Below are 21,430 nucleotides of genomic sequence, written 5' to 3' on the forward strand. Positions count from 1 at the left end.
TGAGCTACAGAGGACCACGAGGGCACTTTTATACTATTCCAGGTATTCCTTAAAGAGGTAGGGTTTCAAGTGTCTCCGGAAGGTGGTCAGTGACTCCGCTGTCCTGGCGTCGTGAGGGAGGTTGTTCCACCATTGGGGTGCCAGAGCAGCGAATAGTTTTGACTGGGCTGAGCGGGAACTGTGCTTCTGTAGAGGTAGGGGGGCTAGCAGGCCAGAGGTGGATGAACGTAGTGCCCTCGTTTGGGTGTAGGGTCTGATCAGAGCCTGAAGGTAAGGAGGTGCCGTTCCCCTCACAGCTCCGTAGGCAAGCACCATGGTTTTGTAGTAGATGCAAGCTTCAACTGGAAGCCAGTGGAGTGTGCAGAGGAGCAGGGTGACATGAGAGAACTTGGGAAGGTTGAACACCAGACGGGCTGCAGCGTTCTGGATAAGACCCAAACTGACAGCTTACCTACAAAGACTAAACTAAAATAGCACAATATGTACGATTCTATATGATAACTGCAACAATAAACAGTAGGCTATTACACAGCAATACTCTATAACAAGGACTGTATCTAATAAGCATTTATTACATAGTGGAGTAGGCTAATGACTAGCATGTTTGCTAACAAGTATTATACCACAGCATTGTTGAATACTTGTTTCTGATTGGTTAGAAGGACATTCTAGAATGGACATTAAAACCAGATAACGGGACAGTTGAAAATATATCGGGACAGTTGGAAAAGATATTGGGACACCTTGCACTCATGATGCAATATGGGCCTACACATGCAGATCGTACTTGCTACAAAGTTACAGAAAGCTAAACCAACAACCACACAAGCCGAAATTGGATACATTGTAAATGCAGGTCCAACGAGGAAAAACTTAGCTAGCTAGCTACCTGTTTTTGCAGAGACATATTTGTTTTGAGCATCTGACAACTGTCACGCCCTGACTCTAGGGACTCGTATTTGTTGAGTCAGGATGTGTATTTTCTGTGTCGTGTTGTGCTATGTTGATTGTCTATGGTTAGATCTAGTATGTGTAGATCTATGTTGGCCTGTGTGGTTCCCAATCAGAGGCAGCTGTTGCTCGTTGTCTCTGATTGGGGACCATACTTAGGTAGCCTTTTGGCACCTGTTAGTTGTGGGATCTTGTTCCGTGTTATGGTATGTTTGTGTGCGTCCTTGGACTTCACGTTTCGTTTGTTGTTTTTGTCGTGTGTTTATTCGCTTAATAAACATGTATGCTTACCACGCTGCGCCTTGGTCCGTCCAGTCTATAAACGAACGTGACAACAACATAACGTGGCGAGTGATGAACATTAATTTCTCCAGTCCCTATGTTGCAGTCATGGCGTAAGTGGCGCTATGCTGTCAAATCCTCCCACGTTTCTAGTTTTACCTGCTGTTTTCAGCAACTGGTATTTTAGAATTTGGTTGTCAGATTGTAAGGTTTTCTAGCAACAAACTGTTTAGCTAGCTTCTAGTCTAGTTTTTGATATGCAATGCGATCTCCTTGTAGTTAACAGTGTCGAGTGTCCTGACGAGAAAGCTAACTTTTCTCACTATGCCAGGCATTGTTATGGATGTATCCAATTGAATGTCAATAGAAAACAGCTTAAACAAACGCAAATGCAGCTACTTTTCTGTTATTCTGGCTGCAGAGTGTTAGCCATAGCTAGTTGGCTAGCTAGCAAGCAAGGGACAAGAACGTTGCCGGAACATATAGAACGAACAACTGGGTCACGTCCATAAATATCGAACTAATCAAACAAACTAATCGAACGAACGACTAGCAACCCAAATAATTCTCTTACAAAAATGTACATATCAACTAACTGTTTTTTTCTATCGGTTAATGTGTCCTTTAGCATGGCAACTGTGGTATAAGCAGGATAAACGCCTCCGTTCTGTACATTACCTTTGAAAAATGAATTCCACAAAGGGACTCGGCTCCACCTTGTCCCGCTGCGTCATCCATTATTTCCAAGGTAATGTACAGAACGGAGGCGTTTATCCCTTACATAAACAACGGCAGTGTAAGAAAGGACTGTATTTACATGACGGTAAGTTACCTACAGCAGAGCTACAGGTGAAGGAGACAGCAAACATACATCACATAATAATAGTTATCTTATGACTACTCCCAAAAGCCAAGTTAAACAACAACTACAACTAACTTTGTGTTCACGCATCCCATGCACATAACTCCACCCATGATAACACTGTCAGGCTCAGGGCATTATTTATACCCTTTCGGGAGCGTGCAATGGACCTGTCTGACCAGTGCAGGGCTAGCTATGAGCATCTGACAAATCAGATCATGCATGATCAGTGCATGGACAGAGTGTGGGGTGCATGGGGAGAGTATGATTGGCTGAAGCCACGAGCTTGGGGTGATCGATATCTCTCAAGTGAGGGGAAGCTAGACTACATGGACCAGACAGATATAAACAACAACACACACGCTAGACATTAGTCCCACAGTTCCCTCAGCAGGGGGATTCTGTAACACATAAGTAAAACAATTATGCACACATGACTAAGTCGCTTTGGATAAAAGTGTCTGGTAAATGGCAGATATATATTATTATTATATAACCTTGACTGGCCACTGAAAATCGATATCCTAGGAACTGTGTACATAGGCCTACATGATCCTGTCAATAATGTCTGTGGGAAGTAGGGGTGCTGAGGGTGCCGCAAAACCCCCTGATAAATCACAATGAAAAAATATGATATTAATATTTAACCCCCCTCCCCTCCCCAAAATAAAATAAAAATCACAAAATTTGTGCAATAGGCCTTTATTACTACTGTATGAGCGGAGCAAAATACTCGTCAGGAGAAGTGCCCCCCCTTTTTAAAAAAACAACAACTCGCCAATGCATACCATAAGACTAAAGTGATGCTTTTATGATAGCAATAGCTGACAAATTGGAGGTATACAAACAGTGCTATTTAAATAAAATAGTAGTGTGTGCAAAGAGTCTATAGTGTCTGGAAGCTGTCCAGCTACTGCTCTCAGAGCAATGCCACCTAATCACACACACTGAGAGCAAAAACAGCAGTGCCCTGAAGACCTGTCAGGAGATTCACACCTACAGCACTCTACTGTGTGTAATTGATAATTGCTCGTTTGCTAATTCAGCTATTTGCTAAACGTGTTTTCCTCATTTAGCAGATGCTTTTATCCAGAGCAACTTACAGTAAGTAGTGAGTGCATACATTTTCGTACTAGTCCCCCATGGGAATCGACCCACAACCCTGGCATTGCAAGCACCATGCTCTAACAAGTGAGTCACACGGGTGTCATCATCTCATGTATTAATTTTCTCTTCCCTTTCTCTCCCTCCCCCTCCCTCTCGCAGTCTCGGTCACGGACGTGGAGTGTGTACGCGAGGGCTTGCAGTCGGAGACCCTGCGGCAGCTGACGGGCTCAGTCCCCGAGGGCCAATGTCTCACTGTGGTGTTCAAGGGGGCCAGGAAGAGTCTGGACCTGCGCTGCCAGACTGACGAGGAGGCCCAGCGCTGGGCACGGGGCATCAGGACCCTCCAGGAGAGGGTGGAGAACATGACCCAGAAGGAAAAGCTGGACAAATATCCTTTATGGTTGATGATGGTGATGATAATGATGATGATGATGACAAGGTGTTTTCTGGATCAAAATTGGGTTTAGGTGGTGGGCCAATGGTACAGCCCTCCTGTTGGCCACAGTGACCAAATGTAGCTGATTTAAAGCTCATTTCCTGCAATTCTACACATTTGTCCATGTGGGGGAGGTAACATATTGCAGTTTTAAAGCTAATTTCCTGCATTTCAACACTTTTTGCCATGAGGCTGAGAGAAAAACGTGCGGTTTTTAAGCAAAGTTCCTGCAATTCTACATATCTTGCCATGGCTTATGCTATCTGAGTGACTCAAACATAACAAAATCAATGGAGGCCCCTTGCCATAACAAAAATACTCCTGAATGCATAATTCTTTGAATTTTAGATTCTCCCTGACTGTTCTTTTGGTGATTGTTAGTTCTCAAAGATTCTTTAAAATAAATATATATATACTTCGGAAAGTATTCAGACCCCTTGACCTTTTCCACATTTTGTTACGTTACAGGCTTATTTCTAAAATTTCCCTCATCAATCTACACAATACCCCATAATGACAAATAAACAATATGTTTTTAGACATTTTTACTAATTTATAAAAAGAAAAAAACTGAAATATCACATTTACATAAGTAGTCAGACCCTTCACTCAGTACTTTGTTGAAGAACCTTTGGCAGCGATTACAGCATCGAGTCTTCTTGGGTATGATACTACAAGCTTGGCACACCTGTATTTGGGGAGTTTCTCCCATTCTTCTCTGCAAATCCTCTCAAGCTCTGTCAGGTTGGATGGGGAGCGTTGCTGCACAGCTATTTTCAGGTCTCTCCAGCGATGTTCGATCGGGTTGAAGTCAGGGCTCTGGCTGGGCCACTCAAGGACATTCAGAGACTTGTCCCGAAGCCACTCCTGCATTGTCTTGGCTGTGTGCTTAGGGTCGTTGTCCTGTTGGAAGGTGAACCTTTGCCCCAGTCTGAGGTCCGGAGCGCTCTGGAGCAGGTTCTCATCAAGGATCTCTCTGTACTTTGCTCCGTTCATCTTTGCCTCGATCCTGACTAGTCTCCCTGTCCCTGCTGCTGAAAAGCATCCCCACAGCATGATGCTGCCACCACCATGCTTCACCGTAGGGATAGTGCCAGGTTTCTTCCAGACGTGACGCTTGGCATTCAGGCCAAAGAGTTAAATCTTGGTTTCATCAGACCAGAGAATCTTGTTTCTCATGGTCTGGGAGTCTTTAGGTCTCTTTTGGCAAACTCCAAGCGGGCTGTCATGTGCTTTTTACTGAGGAGTGGCTTCCGTCTGGCCACTCTACCATAAAGGCCTGATTGGTGGAGTGCTGCAGAGATGGTTGTCCTTCTGGAAGGTTCTCCCATCTCCACAGAGGAACTCTAGAGCTCTGTCAGAGTGACCATCGGGTTCTTGGTCACCTCCCTGACCAAGGCCCTTCTCCCCCGATTGCTCAGTTTGGCCGGGCGGCCAGCTCTAGGAAGAGTCATGGTGGTTCCAAACTTCTTCCATTTAAGATTGATGGAGGCCACTGTGTTCTTGGGGACCTTCAAAGCTGCAGACATTTTTTGGTACCCTTCTCCAGATCTGTGCCCCGACACAATCCTTTCTCTGAGCTCTACGGACAATTCCTTCGACCTCATGGCTTGGTTTTTGCTCTGACCTTATATTGTCACGAGTTACAAAGCCAGAACCCAGAAGCAGACCAGGACAAGGTAAGTTGAAACGAAGGTGAGTGTTTATTTACAAATTCAAGAGTGATGCTGAATAATCCAGGGAACAGAGCGGGCGGCGTTGATTAGTTGTTGGGGGTGCAGTGGTTGATCCCATCATGGCTCGGCAGCCGCCGACCACCAGGCAGAGGTTGGATGAAGGTTCCGGACGAGTGACTGCAGATGGAACAAAACGGAGGTAAGTAAACAACAAACCAACAAGGTGCAAAAACAACAAAACTAACGCTAGAAGCTCTAAGACTGATACTCTGGTAAACCTACTGTTCATGGCTAACGATCCGGCAGGGAATGGATGTTAGGCCAGAGCCTAAGAAGGGTGATGATCAGGACCAGGTGTGCAGATTGCTGATGGGATGCAGGTGCGGAAATCAAGAGAGCTCCCCGGAGCGTTCCAGAACCCTCGGGAAACTGGAGATCACGAGCAGAAAAACTAGTCCACAGACAGGACCCGACTCAGACTGCCGGGATCGTTACAGTACCCCCCTCCGACGAACGCCACCGGGCGGACTCCCCGGAGCGCCAGGATGGAGGCGGTAGAAGTCACGAATGAGGTCAGCATCTAGGATCTGTCGCCGCGGAATCCAACTCCTCTCTTCAGGACCATACCCCTCCCAGTCCACGAGATACTGGAAACCCCGGCCCCGCCGTCTGGAATCCATGATGCGTCGCACCGTGTAGGCAGGACCACCTCCGATCATCCGAGGAGGAGGAGGAGGAGGCGGAGGAGGCAACAGAGGACTGAGGAAAACAGGCTTGAGGCAGGAGACATGAAAGGTGGGATGGACTCTGAGCGTCCTCGGTAGTTTGAGTCGAACTGCCACTGGATTGATCACCTTCTCCACCACAAACGGACCAATGAACTTCGGTAACAACTTCCTAGACTCAGTCCGTAAAGGAAGATCCCGTGTGGCCAACCAGACCCTATCTCCGATGGTATAGGTGGGAGCGGGGATCCGGCGACGATTCGCCTGGAGCTGATACCGGTCCGAAACTCTAAGGAGTGCCTTTCTGGCCCGATGCCAGGTCCGGTGGCAACGCAGCGAATATGGGCCTGAACAGAGGGCACTGAGAGCTCCTTCTCCTGAGAAGGGAACAAGGGAGGTTGGTAGCCATACAGGCACTGGAAGGGAGACATCCCAGTGGCAGATGTAGGGGAGAGTATTGTGGGCATACTCAACCCAAGGCAACTGAGAGACCCAGGAGGTGGGGTTGGAAGAGACCAGGCAGCGTAGCGTGGATTCCATCTTCTGGTTGGCTCTCTCCGCCTGACCATTGGATTGGGGGTGAAAACCAGATGTGAGACTGACTGTAGCTCCAATGGCCAAACAGAAGGACTTCCAGACAGCAGAGGTAAACTGAGGGCCACGGTCGGAAACGATATCACTGGGCAAACCGTGGACCCTGAAAACCTCCCTAACCAGGATCTCGGACGTCTCCGAGGCAGAGGGAAGCTTGGCAATTGGCACAAAGTGGGCGAACTTGCTGAATCTGTCCACGATAGTCAGAACGACCGTGTTCCCCTCAGAAGCGGGCAACCCAGTGACGAAGTCCAGGGCCAGATGCGACCATGGTCGCCGGGGAATAGGAAGGGGGTGAAGTAGTCCAGAGCTGGGCTGATTTGTACTCTTATTCTGCGCACACACTGGACAGGCAGCAACAAAACCCCGAGTATCCTCGGCCATGGCAGGCCACCAAAAACGTCTGCGAAGAAACGCCATCGTCCGAGCCACGCCAGGGTGACAAGCCATCTTGCTGGCGTGGGACCATTTGAGGACAGCAGGACGAACCGACTCAGGCACAAACAACCGACCGGGTGGACCGTTACCGGGACCGGGCTGCGTCCGAAGGGCCGCCATCACCTCCTCCTCAATCTTCCACATAACTGCTCCCACGACGCAGTTCCGGGGGAGAATTGTCTCGGTCTTGGACCCACTCTCCTCCGTCTTGGAGAACATCCGGGACAAGGCGTCCGCCTTGCCGTTCTTAGATCCAGGTCGGAACGTCAGGGAAAACTTGAATCGTCCGAAAAACAACGCCCACCTGGCCTGGACGGGAGTTGAGACGTCTAGCCGATTGCACGTAAGCAAGATTCTTGTGGTCAGTCCAGACAATAAACGGTTGCTCCGCCCCCTCCAACCAGTGGCGCCACTCCTCCAAGGCAAGTTTCACCGCGAGAAGCTCCCGGTTACCCACATCGTAATTCCTCTCCGCAGGCGAAAGGCGACGAGAGTAGTAGGCGCAGGGATGGAGTTTACTGTCCGTGGAGCATCGCTGCGACAGGATGGCGCCAACTCCCACATCAGACGCGTCCACTTCAACGACGAACTGACGGGCCGTGTCCGGTTGAGAGAGAATCGGTGCGTTGGTGAATCGCCTCTTCAAATCCAGAAACGCTCGATCCGCCTCCGGATTCCACTTGAAGGTCCTGATACTGGAAGTCAAGGCAGTTAACGGAGCGGCCACACGGCTGTAATCCCGGATGAATCTGCGGTAGAAATTCGCAAACCCCAAAAATCTCTGGAGCTGCAATCTCGTACCGGGCTGGGCCCATTCCAGAACCGCTCTAACCTTCTCCTGGTCCATCCTAATCTCTCCCCTGGAGATGATGTACCCGAGAAAGGATGTCGTGTGGGCGTGAAACTCGCACTTCTCGGCCTTCACGAACAGGCGATTCTCCAACAATCGCTGCAGAACCTGCCGGACATGCTGGACGTGGTCGGAAGGTTCCTTCGAGAAGATCAGAATGTCATCCAGGTAAACAAACACAAAGAGACCGATCATATCTCTCAGGACGTCGTTCACCATACTCTGGAATACCGCTGGAGCATTGGTCAGTCCAAACGGCATCACCTGATACTCGAAGTGACCCATCGGTGTATTGAAACCCGTCAACCACTCTTCCCCCTCTCTGATCCGGACCATGTGATACGCATTGCGTAGGTCTAGCTTGGTGAACACCGTAGCACCCTGTAAGGAGTCGAAGGCAGAACTCATCAAGGGCAGGGGATACTTGTTCTTGACCGTGATGTCATTCAACCCCCGATAATCAATACACGGTCGAAGAGAGCCATCCTTCTTACCCACAAAGAAGAATCCTGCCCCCAGGGGTGATGACGAGGGACGAACGAGACCAGCAGCTAGGGACTCCTTGATGTAGGTCTCCAAAGCCTCACGTTCAGGTCGGGAGATACTGTATAACCTTCCCTTGGGGTAGACAGCTCCAGGGAACAGGTTGATGGCACAATCATATGGTCGGTGGGGAGGGAGTGACAGAGCCTTCTGCTTACTGAAAACTTCCCCAAATCGTGATATGTCTCGGGAACCAGGGACAAATCTGGGGGTTTAGCCTCAATCACCTGACTGGGAACCGAATGGGGACAGGCAGTCTTGAGACAGTTAGCATGACAATCAAGGCTCCAACTCGTTACCTTGCCCGTCACCCAATCGAACGTGGGATTGTGTTCCTTCAGCCAGGGGTATCCAAGGACCAGAGGAACATGGGAAGACGGCAGAATGAAGAATGAAATCATCTCAGAATGATTCCCCGACAACAGCATCTTAACCGGTTCAGTCCTCATCGTGATACGTGCCAGACTACTGCCGTCCAGAGTGGTAGCTTCAATGGCTTCCGGCAATTGCTCCTTGGAAAGCCCCAGCTGTTCCACCAACTCGGCATCTAGAAAGCTTCCATCGGCACCTGAATCGATAAAAGCGTTAATCGCTAAGCTCTGATTCCTGTTCATAAGGGTAGCCGGGAAACGGGGTCTGACAGAGGTATTGAGAGGTCGAAACTGGCTCGCTAAAAGTCCTCCCAACTTTAGCGAGCCGCGCAGTTTGACGACCGCCGGGAACCAGTGGCGAGGTAATGTCCCGAACCACCACAGTAGAGGCAACAGTTAGTCCTACGTCTGTGTTGGCGCTCCTCCTTGGTTAACCCGTGCCGCCCCACTTGCATGGGTTCAGAATCGGGAGACAGAACCTCTCCACTAATCCTGTGTGGTGGCCGATGATCGACGTATTCTGATCCAATCCCCGACCCGACTGGAACCTGAGAAGCTGATCGGTTGGACGGAACCCATTGCTTCTCCCTCCTTCGCTCTCGGACTCGATTATCCACCCGAATAGACAAGGCTACCAAGCTGTCCAGGTCACTAGGCTCCGGATAGGAGATCAACTCATCCTTGAGCTGCTCCGACAGACCCTGGTAAAAGGCCGCTTGCAGAGACTCCTCATTCCACCCACTCTCCACAGCCAACGTCTTGAACTCGATCACGAAGTCGGCCACGCTGCGAGTTCCTTGGCGAAGCGAAAACAGGCGCCTAGCTGCGTCCCTCCCTCGGACGGAATGGTCGAAGAGCTTCCTCATCTCGGCCGTGAACCCCTGGTATGAAGCCATGCAGGGATCCTGTCGTTCCCAAACGGCTGAAGCCCACTCCAGCGCTCGACCACGCAGCAACTCAATCACAAAGGCTATCCTAGCCTTGTCTGTGGCATAAGAGTAGGGCTGTAGATCGAACACTAATCCACACTGCATAAGGAAGGAACGGCATCTTCCCAGCTCCCCCTCATATTTATCCGGCGTCGGAACCTTGGGCTCACGGAAGGACACAGCTCCAGAAGCTGCAGGCGAGATGGGTGAATCCGGTAGTGGGTCCTCCACCGGAAACTTGCGTTGGTTCTGGACCTCCGTCAGACCGGTAGAAAGGTTCCGAACTGACAACGCGATCTCCTGTAGTACCGTGCTATGATGGCCCAACATCTTCTCCTGATGGGTAATGGCATGGCGAACAGAGTCCAGGTCCGCTGGGTTCATTACTGGCCGGATCGTTCTGTCACGAGTTACAAAGCCAGAACCCAGAAGCAGACCAGGACAAGGTAAGTTGAAACGAAGGTGAGTGTTTATTTACAAATTCAAGAGTGATGCTGAATAATCCAGGGAACAGAGCGGGCGGCGTTGATTAGTTGTTGGGGGTGCAGTGGTTGATCCCATCATGGCTCGGCAGCCGCCGACCACCAGGCAGAGGTTGGATGAAGGTTCCGGACGAGTGACTGCAGATGGAACAAAACGGAGGTAAGTAAACAACAAACCAACAAGGTGCAAAAACAACAAAACTAACGCTAGAAGCTCTAAGACTGATACTCTGGTAAACCTACTGTTCATGGCTAACGATCCGGCAGGGAATGGATGTTAGGCCAGAGCCTAAGAAGGGTGATGATCAGGACCAGGTGTGCAGATTGCTGATGGGATGCAGGTGCGGAAATCAAGAGAGCTCCCCGGAGCGTTCCAGAACCCTCGGGAAACTGGAGATCACGAGCAGAAAAACTAGTCCACAGACAGGACCCGACTCAGACTGCCGGGATCGTTACATATATAGACAGGTGTGCCTTTGCAAATCATGTCCAATCAATTGAATTTACCACAGATGGACTCCAATCAAGTTGTGGAAATCTCTCAAGGATGATCAATGGAAACAGGATGCACCTGAGCTCAATTTCGAGTCTCATAGCAAAGGGACTGAATACTTAAGTAAATGAGGTATTTCTGTTTTTTATGTTTAATACATTTGCAAACATTTCTAAAAACCTTTTTTTACTTTATGGAAAACGTCAAGGGGTCTGAATACTTTCTGAATGCACTGTGTGTGGGGAGGGAGGGAGGGAGAGAGGGAGAGAGGGAGAGAGAGAGGGGGGCCCGAAAAAACAGTTAGGTGGCCCGCCCAATATTTTTCTATGCATAAAAAACCCTAGATGATGATGGTAATGGTAACGACGTGGATATACGTTTTCAGAGGCATCATGCCCATTATTGCATTATAAAGCGTTTGACATATTGGGCTGAACTCCATTCACCACCAATGTGCAGTTCTATAGTTTAATGTGTCCACTGTTGTCCTTGACTGCGTGTGGTCACCTGGATCCATGGCTATATGAAACGGGCCGACCAGAACCATGACGAGAAGTTGAGCTACGAGGAGGTCCAGGGGCTGCTCACCATGATCAACATTGACCTGAATGAAGAGTATGCACGCAACCTCTTCAAGGTGATCAGACCATAGACAGTGTTTCCCCTAGATTCATTTCCAGCCCTATAGCAACATCAAAGCTCACTGGCACCAAAATTGCCAAAGAAGCCAAACTCTTTTAGAAAGGGAGGGAGTTAAAGCTATGTGGGGAGCCCGCCTCGCCTATGGTAGGGGAAACATTGGATATAGATTAGCATCACACTGCATTGTCCTTACGTCTCAAATATTTGTTTCTGTCCTGTCCATCCGATAAATAGCTCATTTAAAATGATACTGTATGTCTGCAAACTGATACATCATACTCAGAGAGCAAAACTTTGAAAATGTAAATCTATGGCTGGACTCAGTGACAAACATTTCAGTGACATTTCAGCTGTAGCTGATTGACTGATTGATTGAATTCATTGGACAATTTTTAAAATACATACATAAGGGCACTCCAGCTGGTGACACCTCCACATACAAGTTTAAAAAATCATCAACGATAATACAATAAAGCTTAAACGCTTATTTCCATTGTGGTCCTTTTGAGGAGGGCAGGGGGAAGGAGGAATGCAACAAGGTTATGCAGCAATTGTAATGGCAACGGACAATGACAAACAAAATTGTTGTTTGTTTCATAACATGAGATAATTAGTACAATTCCCTTTCCTAATAAACAACTATGGACAGGTACATCTCCCTTGTCTCACATACCCTTAATATATAAAACAATCAATCCCTAATATGTAGAAGACAATCACAATATGATACACACTAGGCACCAAAAGGCAGACCATATGCTATCCCGGGCATTTCCTTCTCAGCCACGTACTATAATCTTACGACTCACTTTTGAGACATGCTACTATTTAGCCATTTTTTCAGTGAGAACATCAAACTACAGATGGAGGTTATAAGTTTCAAATTCTTCAGAAGACTATTCCAAAGAATGGCAGCTGAGTATAAAGAAGTGTATTTTAAATCTAAAAGAAACAACGTCAGTTTCACTCCTTCTAGTGGAATAGTTATGGTTATCCCGTTAAAGTAGTTACATAGGTACCTAGGGACCATACTGTTGACAATCTTGTGTACAAGACACAATTTGATCTGATAGACTCTCTCCTCCACTTTGAGCCATCTAAGGCTTTCAAAGTGGGAATGGTCAAGATGCGTAAGTGCTGGAAGTTTAAGAATAATCCTGACTCATTTGTTCTGAGATGTCTGCAATTTATTTTGTATTATCTTGGGGGCACTAATGTACCAGGAAGAGCACGCATAGACAAAGTGGCACTGAACAAGAGCCCCTGCCAATGCCCTCATTGCATTCTTATCCAGGTATTTGGAGGTTCTTGCCAGAAACCTAATTTTATGGTTCACTTTGGAGATAAGGTTTTGTGCCATTCTCTCCCCTGTCAGATGGTTATCTAGCACACATCCAAGATAATTAACAGAGTATTTTGCTGTGACTACTATGTCACCTACTACCACCTTAAAATCAGGGGATTTCATCAGTTTCACTTTGGACCCGAACAAGATGGACTCTGTTTTTCCAAGGTGAAATGACAGCTAATGGTCATATAGCCATTTACTGACATTCAGAAGTTCAGCACTGAGGGCTTTCTCAACAACATTTTTGTCTTTGTGGGAAACCAACAGTGCAGAATAATCTGCATAGAGGAAAAGGTCACATGTACAGGCAGATTTCAGATCATTTCTATACAATAGAAAGAAAAGTGGACCCAGCACACTCCCTTGGGGTACCCCGCAGTTCAAGGTTTTAGGTTTAGACAGGGTCCCGTCCACAGCCACCATCTGTTTTCTTCCTTGCAGATAAGAGCTAACCCGTTTTACTGCTAAGTTGTTAAAGCCCATGCCTCTTAGTTTGATTAACAGAATCTCATGATCCACTGTATCAAACGCCTTTTGGAGATCTAACATAACCATAACACAAAATGTCCCTCCGTCTACTTCCTTCCTTATGTGGTCAGTTAGATATAGTAGGCAAGTGTCGGTGGAATGGGATTTCTTCAAGCCAGATTGGAGCTCATATAATAGGTTATGTAAGGAAATATAACTGTCAATCTGCTCGAACATCATCTTTTCCATGACCTTCGATAAAACACACAGGATTGAGACAGGCCGATAGTTTCCATGATCCAACAGATAAGGAGAGCTTGACTCCAGAAAAGGTGTTTTCTACGAGAGGACTACACATCCTTCATCTCAACGTTAGAAGTCTTCTTCCCAAAATTGAGGAAATGTGCCTACTATCCAGTAACTGTTAGGTGGGAGTGCTTTGCTTTACCGAAACATGGTTAGATGGTTAGATAAAAAATGCTGAGATTGAAGTTGAAAATTATGTAGTAATTAGAAGAGACTGCAATCACAAAGGTGGGGGAGTTTGTATTTATGCAAGATCAGATATTGGGTTCAACTATAGATCAGATTTGGCCCTGTGTAGCTCAGTTCATAGGGCATGGCGCTTACAATGCCAGGGTTGTGGGTTCGATTCCCACGGGGGGGCAGTATGAAAATTTATGCACTCACTAACTGTAAGTCGCTCTAGATAAGAGCGTCTGCTAAATGACTAAAATGTAAATATCTAACTTATTCCCTTTTTGATATAAAGGAATGACCCTTGCAAGTTTTAGTTCACTGGGAAAACACCCTAGTTCAATAGACATATTTACAATGTGAGTTACACAGGGGGTGATAATTACCGCAGCATCCCTTAGAAATCTGGCAGGAATGTTGTCAAGGCCAGTTGCTTTGGAATGGTCAAGTTCTCTCAATTTCTTTAGTACAGTTGACTCAGACACCTTTTCAAATGAAAAAGCATCTACTTGAATCCCCTGCTGTGAGTAAAACTGCTGGACATGACTCTCCCCATAGCAACCTGATTGACAAGGTAACTTGCTAACTAATGTATTAGCAATGGTTGTAAAATAGCATTTAGACTGTCAGCAACCATGGTCTTGTCTGATGTAACCTTTCCTCCAATGTCCAAGCTAAGATTTCGAGTTTTGGTCTTTAATCTGTTACTGTAACCTAACAGCTTCAGACACTTCCATAATTTACTTGGATTGTTCCAATTTTCAACTATTTTGTCATTAAAATAATTTTTCTTGGCCTTCTGTATCATCCTGTTGACCTCATTTCTTAATTTCTTATAGTCTAGAAATATATAATCTGCCCTGGATTTCCTGAACTCCAGAAAGCGTTCATTTCTACGCTTAATTCCCTTTAAAATGTTATTGTTTTTCCACCTCATTGCATTTCAATACAGCAGACCAGGCCAATTTGCTCAAACAATTAACAAAAATATTTGCACTATAATTCTTCATAGACCTACTTTTTATTGAGTTATGACAATTCAAAACTGTTTTCTGAACCTTCCTACTACAGAAAATGATGGAATGATCACTGAGCCCATAGTGCACAACCCCACTGTTTGATATCCTTGATCTATCCGACACCAACACAAGGTCAATGATGGTTTGGGTAGAAGGACAGACCCTGGTGGGCTCATTAATCAGCTGTAATAAAGCAAACAGATTACAAAAATTCTTAAGAGCTTTAAAAGTAGCATGGCCCTTTTTGAGCATATCTGTATTAAAATCACCTGTAACAATAACCTCTGATTTACCAAAATCTATACAGTTGGAGCAAGTCTCCTCCAACAATTCATAAAACTTGTACTGGTCTGGTGGTCTGTAACAGGTTCTGACTATAATGGGTTTGCATTTTGGTAATAAAATGTCCAACCACACAGCTTCAATCTCATCATGGCTTACATTTTTTAAATTTTAGTCATTTAGCAGACCAGTTCATTTAGCAGACCAGCAACTTACAGTAAGTGAGTGCATACATTTTCATACTTTTTTCATACTGGCCCCCCGTGGGAATTGAACCCACAACCCTGGCATTGCAAGCACAATGCTCTACCAACTGAGCTACACAGGCCAAATCTGATCTATAGTTTAACCCAATATCTGATCTTGCATAAATACAAACTCCCCCGCCTTTGCGATTGCGGTCTCTTCTAATTACTACATCATTTTCAACTTCAATCTCAGCGTTTTTTATCTAACCATGTTTTAGGAAAGCAAAGCGCTCCCACCTAACAGTTACTGGATAGTAGGCAAACTTCCTCAATCTTGGGAAGAAGACTTCTAACGTTGAGATGAAGGATGTGTAGTCCTCTCGTAGAAAACACCTTTTCTGGAGTCAAGCTCTCCTTATCTGTTGGAACTGTCAGACGAAATTGTTCACTTGAGATGAGTGTTGACTCCATGCAGTCAAATCGCAGCAGTGAAGCTCCATCCAGGGTTCGCACTGGCATCTGACCAGGGGTTTGCCTTTCCGGGCCCCTGCCCCTGCCCCTATCAACGGGCCGCTCCACGTCCATTCGGCACAACAGACTGTCCCGACCGGGGCCTCCCTCGGCATCCTCTCCTGGTCTCCCCGCCGCGCTCGGACAGCAGATGGAAGCAGGAGGATTTGATTGGTTGTCATGATCAAGGTCTGAAAGTTCTCTATTTATTATGCATACCTGAAAGAGAGGGTTGTTGCTCCTTCCCTTCTGACCCTCTCTATTATAGCATGGCGCTGCTCCAATGGATTTATCGCTAGAAAACGGGCCAGGGCACTGATGAACATCTCCAGACAGTAACAGGCATAGAGTAATTATGAGGTTTTCACCATCTATTTTGCGTTTACCCCCGACCTTAATAGTCCTTTTGGAGGGACTGTGCCAGCTGGAATATACAAACGTGTTAAAAAGGGTGTATTCCCCGTGGCCAAAATGCTTAGTGCCAATCTGGTCTTCGAGCCTGATCTTCTGATTAAAACTGCATACTTTGTCAAAAGGATATCGACTTGATGTACAAAAAGGGCCAGTATCTATAAACGGTAATATAAAACCATAAATTAAAAACGCTGCCAACACGCCTAACTTTCCAACTGCCATCTTGAAAAAAGACCTTGCCTGAGACCTGAACATTACATTTACATTTTAGTCATTTAGCAGACGCTCTTATCCAGAGCAACTTATAGTTAGTGAGTGCATACATTATTTTTAATTTTTTTCATACTGGCCCCGCGTGGGAATCAAACCTACAACCCTGGCGTTGCAAACGCCATGCTCTACCAACTGAGCTACATCCCTGCCGGCCACTCGGGAGGCACAGTTAGAAGCTTCCTCTTGAGAGGACAGATAAGTTGCTAACCAGTCAATGTTCAGGTCACCCATTATTACACCCATTATCAAGCGTTGCACACATATTATCCACCCCATGACTTGTTTGATATTGATGATTCAATTCATGCTGATCCAATTGACTGTAATTAAAATGACGTTGAAATTAATGACTGTGACCAGGGGACTATTGTATTAGCTTGCCTTGAAACAATAACTTTGACAATATTCATCCATTGACTTGATCCCTTTGGAAACATACCCGCCCTCCTCCCATCAGAAGTGTGACCGGTCGTGTGACGGTCGTCTGGACCACGGGGAAATCGAGGTGTTCTGTAGGGAGCTGCTGCGGCGGCCGGAGCTGGACGCCGTGTTTAGCCGCTACTCGGCTAACGGCTGTGTGCTCTCCACCGTGGACCTGAAGGACTTCCTGAAAGACCAGGGAGAGGACTCCTCGCTGATCCACGCTCAGAGTCTGATCCTCACCTACGAGCTCAATGAGTGGGGTACGCTTACGTGCTAATGGTTGTGCTAAGCGACACTCAGTGCTAACTAACTGCTACTTAGTTAGCACTGAGTGTAGCTAATGTGTTAATTTAGCTATGCTAAGTGCTACACTACTCTAAGTGCTAAGCTATGCTAGTGCTACACTATGCTAAGTGCTACACTACGCTAAGTGCTAAGCTACACTAGTGCTAAGGTACACTAAGTGCTAAGCTACCTGTATGGCCAAAAGTTAATAGGAAGTTAGGGTCTTTTTAGATTGGAATATAGCCCTTTTCTCACTGCCTCCATACTATTGCTACCACCCTCTTTAAAACTTCAGCTCATCTTATTGGCCCCAAAATGTATCCAAATTAAATTATTTTTTTACCTACATTAACACAAGCAAATCAATGTATATTTTGGTACGTTGTTTTTTCTATCGCTCCCATACCAACCATGTGCCTATGCCCTGCACAGCCCAGAAGAACGGGTACATGACGCCCAATGGTTTCACCATGTACATGCTGTCCAAGGAGAACAACGTGTTTGACCCGGACCACGCCAGGGTGTACCAGGACATGACCAGATCCCTGGCACACTACTTCATCTCCTCCTCACACAACACCTACCTCACCAGTGACCAGGTTACTGGCTACAGCAGCACGGAGGCTTATATCAGGTAAACACACACATATGAAAATGTATGCGTGCATGCATGCACACGCAGAGGCATGCATGCACATATGCATTCAAAGGCATAGGCGTACGCACATATACACACACACACCATCACCTTTTATTGAGCACTACAAAATACACACTATACATGTGTTTTAAGTCTGTGTGTTTATGCTGTATGTGTTTGTGTTAACATCACATGTATGTTAACGTGTGTGTGCGTTAACGTGTGTTTCCTCTGTCCCAGGGCTCTGAACCAAGGCTGTCGCTGTGTGGAGTTAGACTGTTGGGATGGGGACAAAGGGGAGCCGGTCATCTACCACGGTCACACACTCACCTCCAAAGTGCCCTTCACAGAAGTCATCGAGACCATCGCCGAGTACGCCTTCAAAGTGAGCTCCAATACTCCATTAGCAGTCCAGTACCCCCTAAATTAGACTAGTTTGCAAGATTACTAGCTACTGGTATTTGTTTAGGTATAGACAGAAACAAGTATTACATTAGTCTCTGGGTGTGCCTTTTTTTTTTTTAAAGGGGGGGGGGGTTGACATATACAGTGAGGGAAAAAAGTATTTGATCCCCTGCTGATTTTGTACGTTTGCCCACTGACAAAGACATGATCAGTCTATAATGTTAATAGTAGGTTTATTTGAACAGTGAGAGACAGAATAACAACAACAAAAATCCAGAAAAACGCATGTCAAAAATTTAAAAAATTGATTTGCATTTTAATGAGGGAAATATGCAAAACATGACTTAGTACTTGGTGGCAAAACCCTTATTGGCAATCACAGAGGTCAGACGTTTGTTGTAGTTGGCCACCAGGTTTGCACACATCTCAGGAGGGATTTTGTCTCAGTCCTCTTTGCAGATCTTCTCCAAGTCATTAAGGTTTCGAGGCTGACGTTTGGCAACTCGAACCTTCAGCTCCCTTCTATGGGATTAAGGTCTGGAGACTGGCTAGGCGACTCCAGGACCTTAATGTGCTTCTTATTGAGCCACTCCTTTGTTGCCTTGGCCGTGTGTTTTGGGTCATTGTCATGCTGGAATACCCATCCACGACCCATTTTCAATGCCCTGGCTGAGGGAAGGAGGTTCTCACCCAAGATTTGACGGTACATGGCCCCGTCCATCGTCCCTTTGATGCGGTGAAGTTGTCCTGTCCCCTTAGCAGAAAAACACCCCCAAAGCATAATGTTTCCACCTCCATGTTTGACGGTGGGGATGGTGTTCTTGGGGTCATAGGCAGCATTCCTCCTCCTCCAAACATGGTGAGTTGAGTTGATGCCAAAGAGCTAAATTTTGGTCTCATCTGACCACAATACTTTCACCCAGTTGTCCTCTGAATCATTCAGATGTTCATTGGCAAACTTCAGACGGCCCTGTATATGTGCTTTCTTGAGCAGGGGGACCTTGCGGGCGCTGCAGGATTTCAGTCCTTCACGGCGTAGTGTGTTACCAATTGTTTTTTTGGTGACTATGGTCCCAGCTGCCTTGAGATCATTGACAAGATCCTCCCGTGTAGTTCTGGGCTGATTCCTCACCGTTCTCATGATCATTGCAACTCCACGAGGTGAGATCTTGCATGGAGGCCCAGGCAGAGGGAGATTGACAGTTCTTTTGTGTTTCTTCCATTTGCGAATAATCGCACCAACTGTTGTCACCTTCTCACCAAGCTGCTTGGCGATGGTCTTGTAGCCCATTCCAGCCTTGTGTAGGTCTACAATCTTGTCCCTGACATCCTTGGAGAGCTCTTTGGTCTTGTCCATGGTGAAAAGTTTGGAATCTGATTGATTGATTGCTTCTGTGGACAGGTGTCTTTTATACAGGTAACAAACTGAGATTAGGAGCACTCCCTTTAAGAGTGTGCTCCTAATCTCAGCTCGTTACCTGTATAAAAGACACCTGGGAGCCAGAAATCTTTCTGATTGAGAGGGGGTCAAATACTTATTTCCCTCATTAAAATGCAAATCAATTTATAACATTTTTGACATGCGTTTTTCTGGATTATTTTGTTGTTATTCTGTCTCTCACTGTTCAAATAAACCTACCATTAAAATTATAGACTGATCATTTCTTTGTCAGTGGGCAAACATACAAAATCAGCAGGGGATCAAATACTTTTTTTAGGCTAGACAGATAGGAGAGTTAGGCTAGACAGATAGGAGAGTGGCCCAGACAGAATTCGAACCATCGCCAGGGGTGATAAGTGGTTGAGAGTCGGCAGCACTACCACTAGACCAGACTCCGGCACCAAAATATCTGTCCTGAATTAAGATGTAATAATTTTCCAACCTCTTTCTCTCCCCTCCACTTTCTTCTCTCCCGCTGCCGTCTCATCTTCCAATCTTCCAGGCGTCTCCGTACCCTCTAATCCTGTCCCTTGAGAATCACTGCAGTGTGGAGCAGCAGGCGGTCATGGCCCGACACTTGCGCTCCATCCTGGGGGACAAGCTGCTCACCAAGCCCCTCAATGAACAGCAGCTTCAGAGCCTGCCCTCACCAGAGGTGGGACTACTACTGGACTACTACTATACATTCCTATACTACACTACGCTACACTACTACTATACTATAATACAGTGGTTCTCAAACTTTTTGACACGCAACCCCCAAAAAGGATTGGTTCAAAGCTCGAGATCCGGTGATGCATTTTCTAAACGCAAGATACAGAAATAAACTGTGTTTTCTTCCTCACAAATATCGTAATAAATTTTCCAGAATATCTCTTCTTCTCTCTCTCTCTCTCCTTCTCTCTCTCTCTCTCTCTCTCTCTCTCTCTCTCTTAGTCTCTGTCTCTCCTCCTCTCAGCCAAGAACAGACACACACACTCCTCTCTGCTCCTTAGGGAGAGTGCTTTGAATGGAATTTCATTATTTATTCTTAAAATAGCTGCTGACTCATTGGCTCTTAGTCACTAGTGAGGATTTCAACTTGTAGTACATTTCTCTCCCTGTTTTCGAGTGTTAGCAACTGTTGTCCACAATTTAAAAGCTAGCATTTGTAAACAATGGCCTATTGAATAATAACAATATTGAACTCTGCTAATGGCCCATCTGCCATTCCTTTCTTACAACATCAGGAGTGTGTGTTTGTGTGTGTGTGTCAGGGTTTCCGTTAGGAAAATGTGGCGCAGGACATTTGACCGGCAACATTTTAATTTACCGGACATTTGAGAAATGTACCGGACCAATATGCGTTGGGGGCGTAATCTGATTATGGCGTCCACCCACGGTGCTCAGAATGACAGAAATCACATTTTGCTACATAATACTTTCTCGATTCGGTATTATGTAGCAAAAATGTTTGTTTTTTTACATTGGGTAAAAGTAGAGACTCAGAGCTAGAAAATGGTATATCATACATACACTACAGTTGAGGATCAATGGGAAAGTAATTCTGCTTTGAATGTTGATAAATTTGTAACCCCACTTTTGAGAAAATGGCCCTTGAATGTTTTGTTACACCTACTGGAGAGCTCTTCTTTGTCTACACCCATGCAGCATCATTCACACCCTCTTAAGCCTTAGCCCCACCCATCTCTTTAAGGATTCACATGCGAGGCCATGTGCTAAACAGAGTGAGTACGGTAGTGTACTAAACAAAGATTTCAAGACTAAAGGCTGGTTTATACTACGTCTATCGCCATGTCTGTATACAGTTGTCGCAGTGACATCATGTATTGCGTCCGAAATCAAACTTGTCATTTGTAGTATAAACACAAAAACG

The 21,430-nt window shown here is 46.1% G+C and overlaps 1 protein-coding gene across 1 annotated transcript in view; it reads left to right on the top strand.

Moving 5' to 3' along the window:
* Window positions 1-21,430, top strand: part of plcd3b (phospholipase C, delta 3b) — a 95,111-nt gene that overhangs the window by 49,234 nt on the left and 24,447 nt on the right. Inside the window, exons 3-8 of the mRNA XM_041875872.2 lie at window positions 3,362-3,590; window positions 11,247-11,376; window positions 16,818-17,043; window positions 17,501-17,702; window positions 17,949-18,093; window positions 20,057-20,209. Coding sequence (XP_041731806.2) covers window positions 3,362-3,590; window positions 11,247-11,376; window positions 16,818-17,043; window positions 17,501-17,702; window positions 17,949-18,093; window positions 20,057-20,209 — 1,085 coding nt within the window. The remainder of the gene's footprint in view (window positions 1-3,361; window positions 3,591-11,246; window positions 11,377-16,817; window positions 17,044-17,500; window positions 17,703-17,948; window positions 18,094-20,056; window positions 20,210-21,430) is intronic.

Source organism: Coregonus clupeaformis, chromosome 1, assembly GCF_020615455.1.
Source record: "Coregonus clupeaformis isolate EN_2021a chromosome 1, ASM2061545v1, whole genome shotgun sequence".
In the NCBI taxonomy this organism is placed as follows: Eukaryota; Metazoa; Chordata; class Actinopteri; order Salmoniformes; family Salmonidae; genus Coregonus; species Coregonus clupeaformis.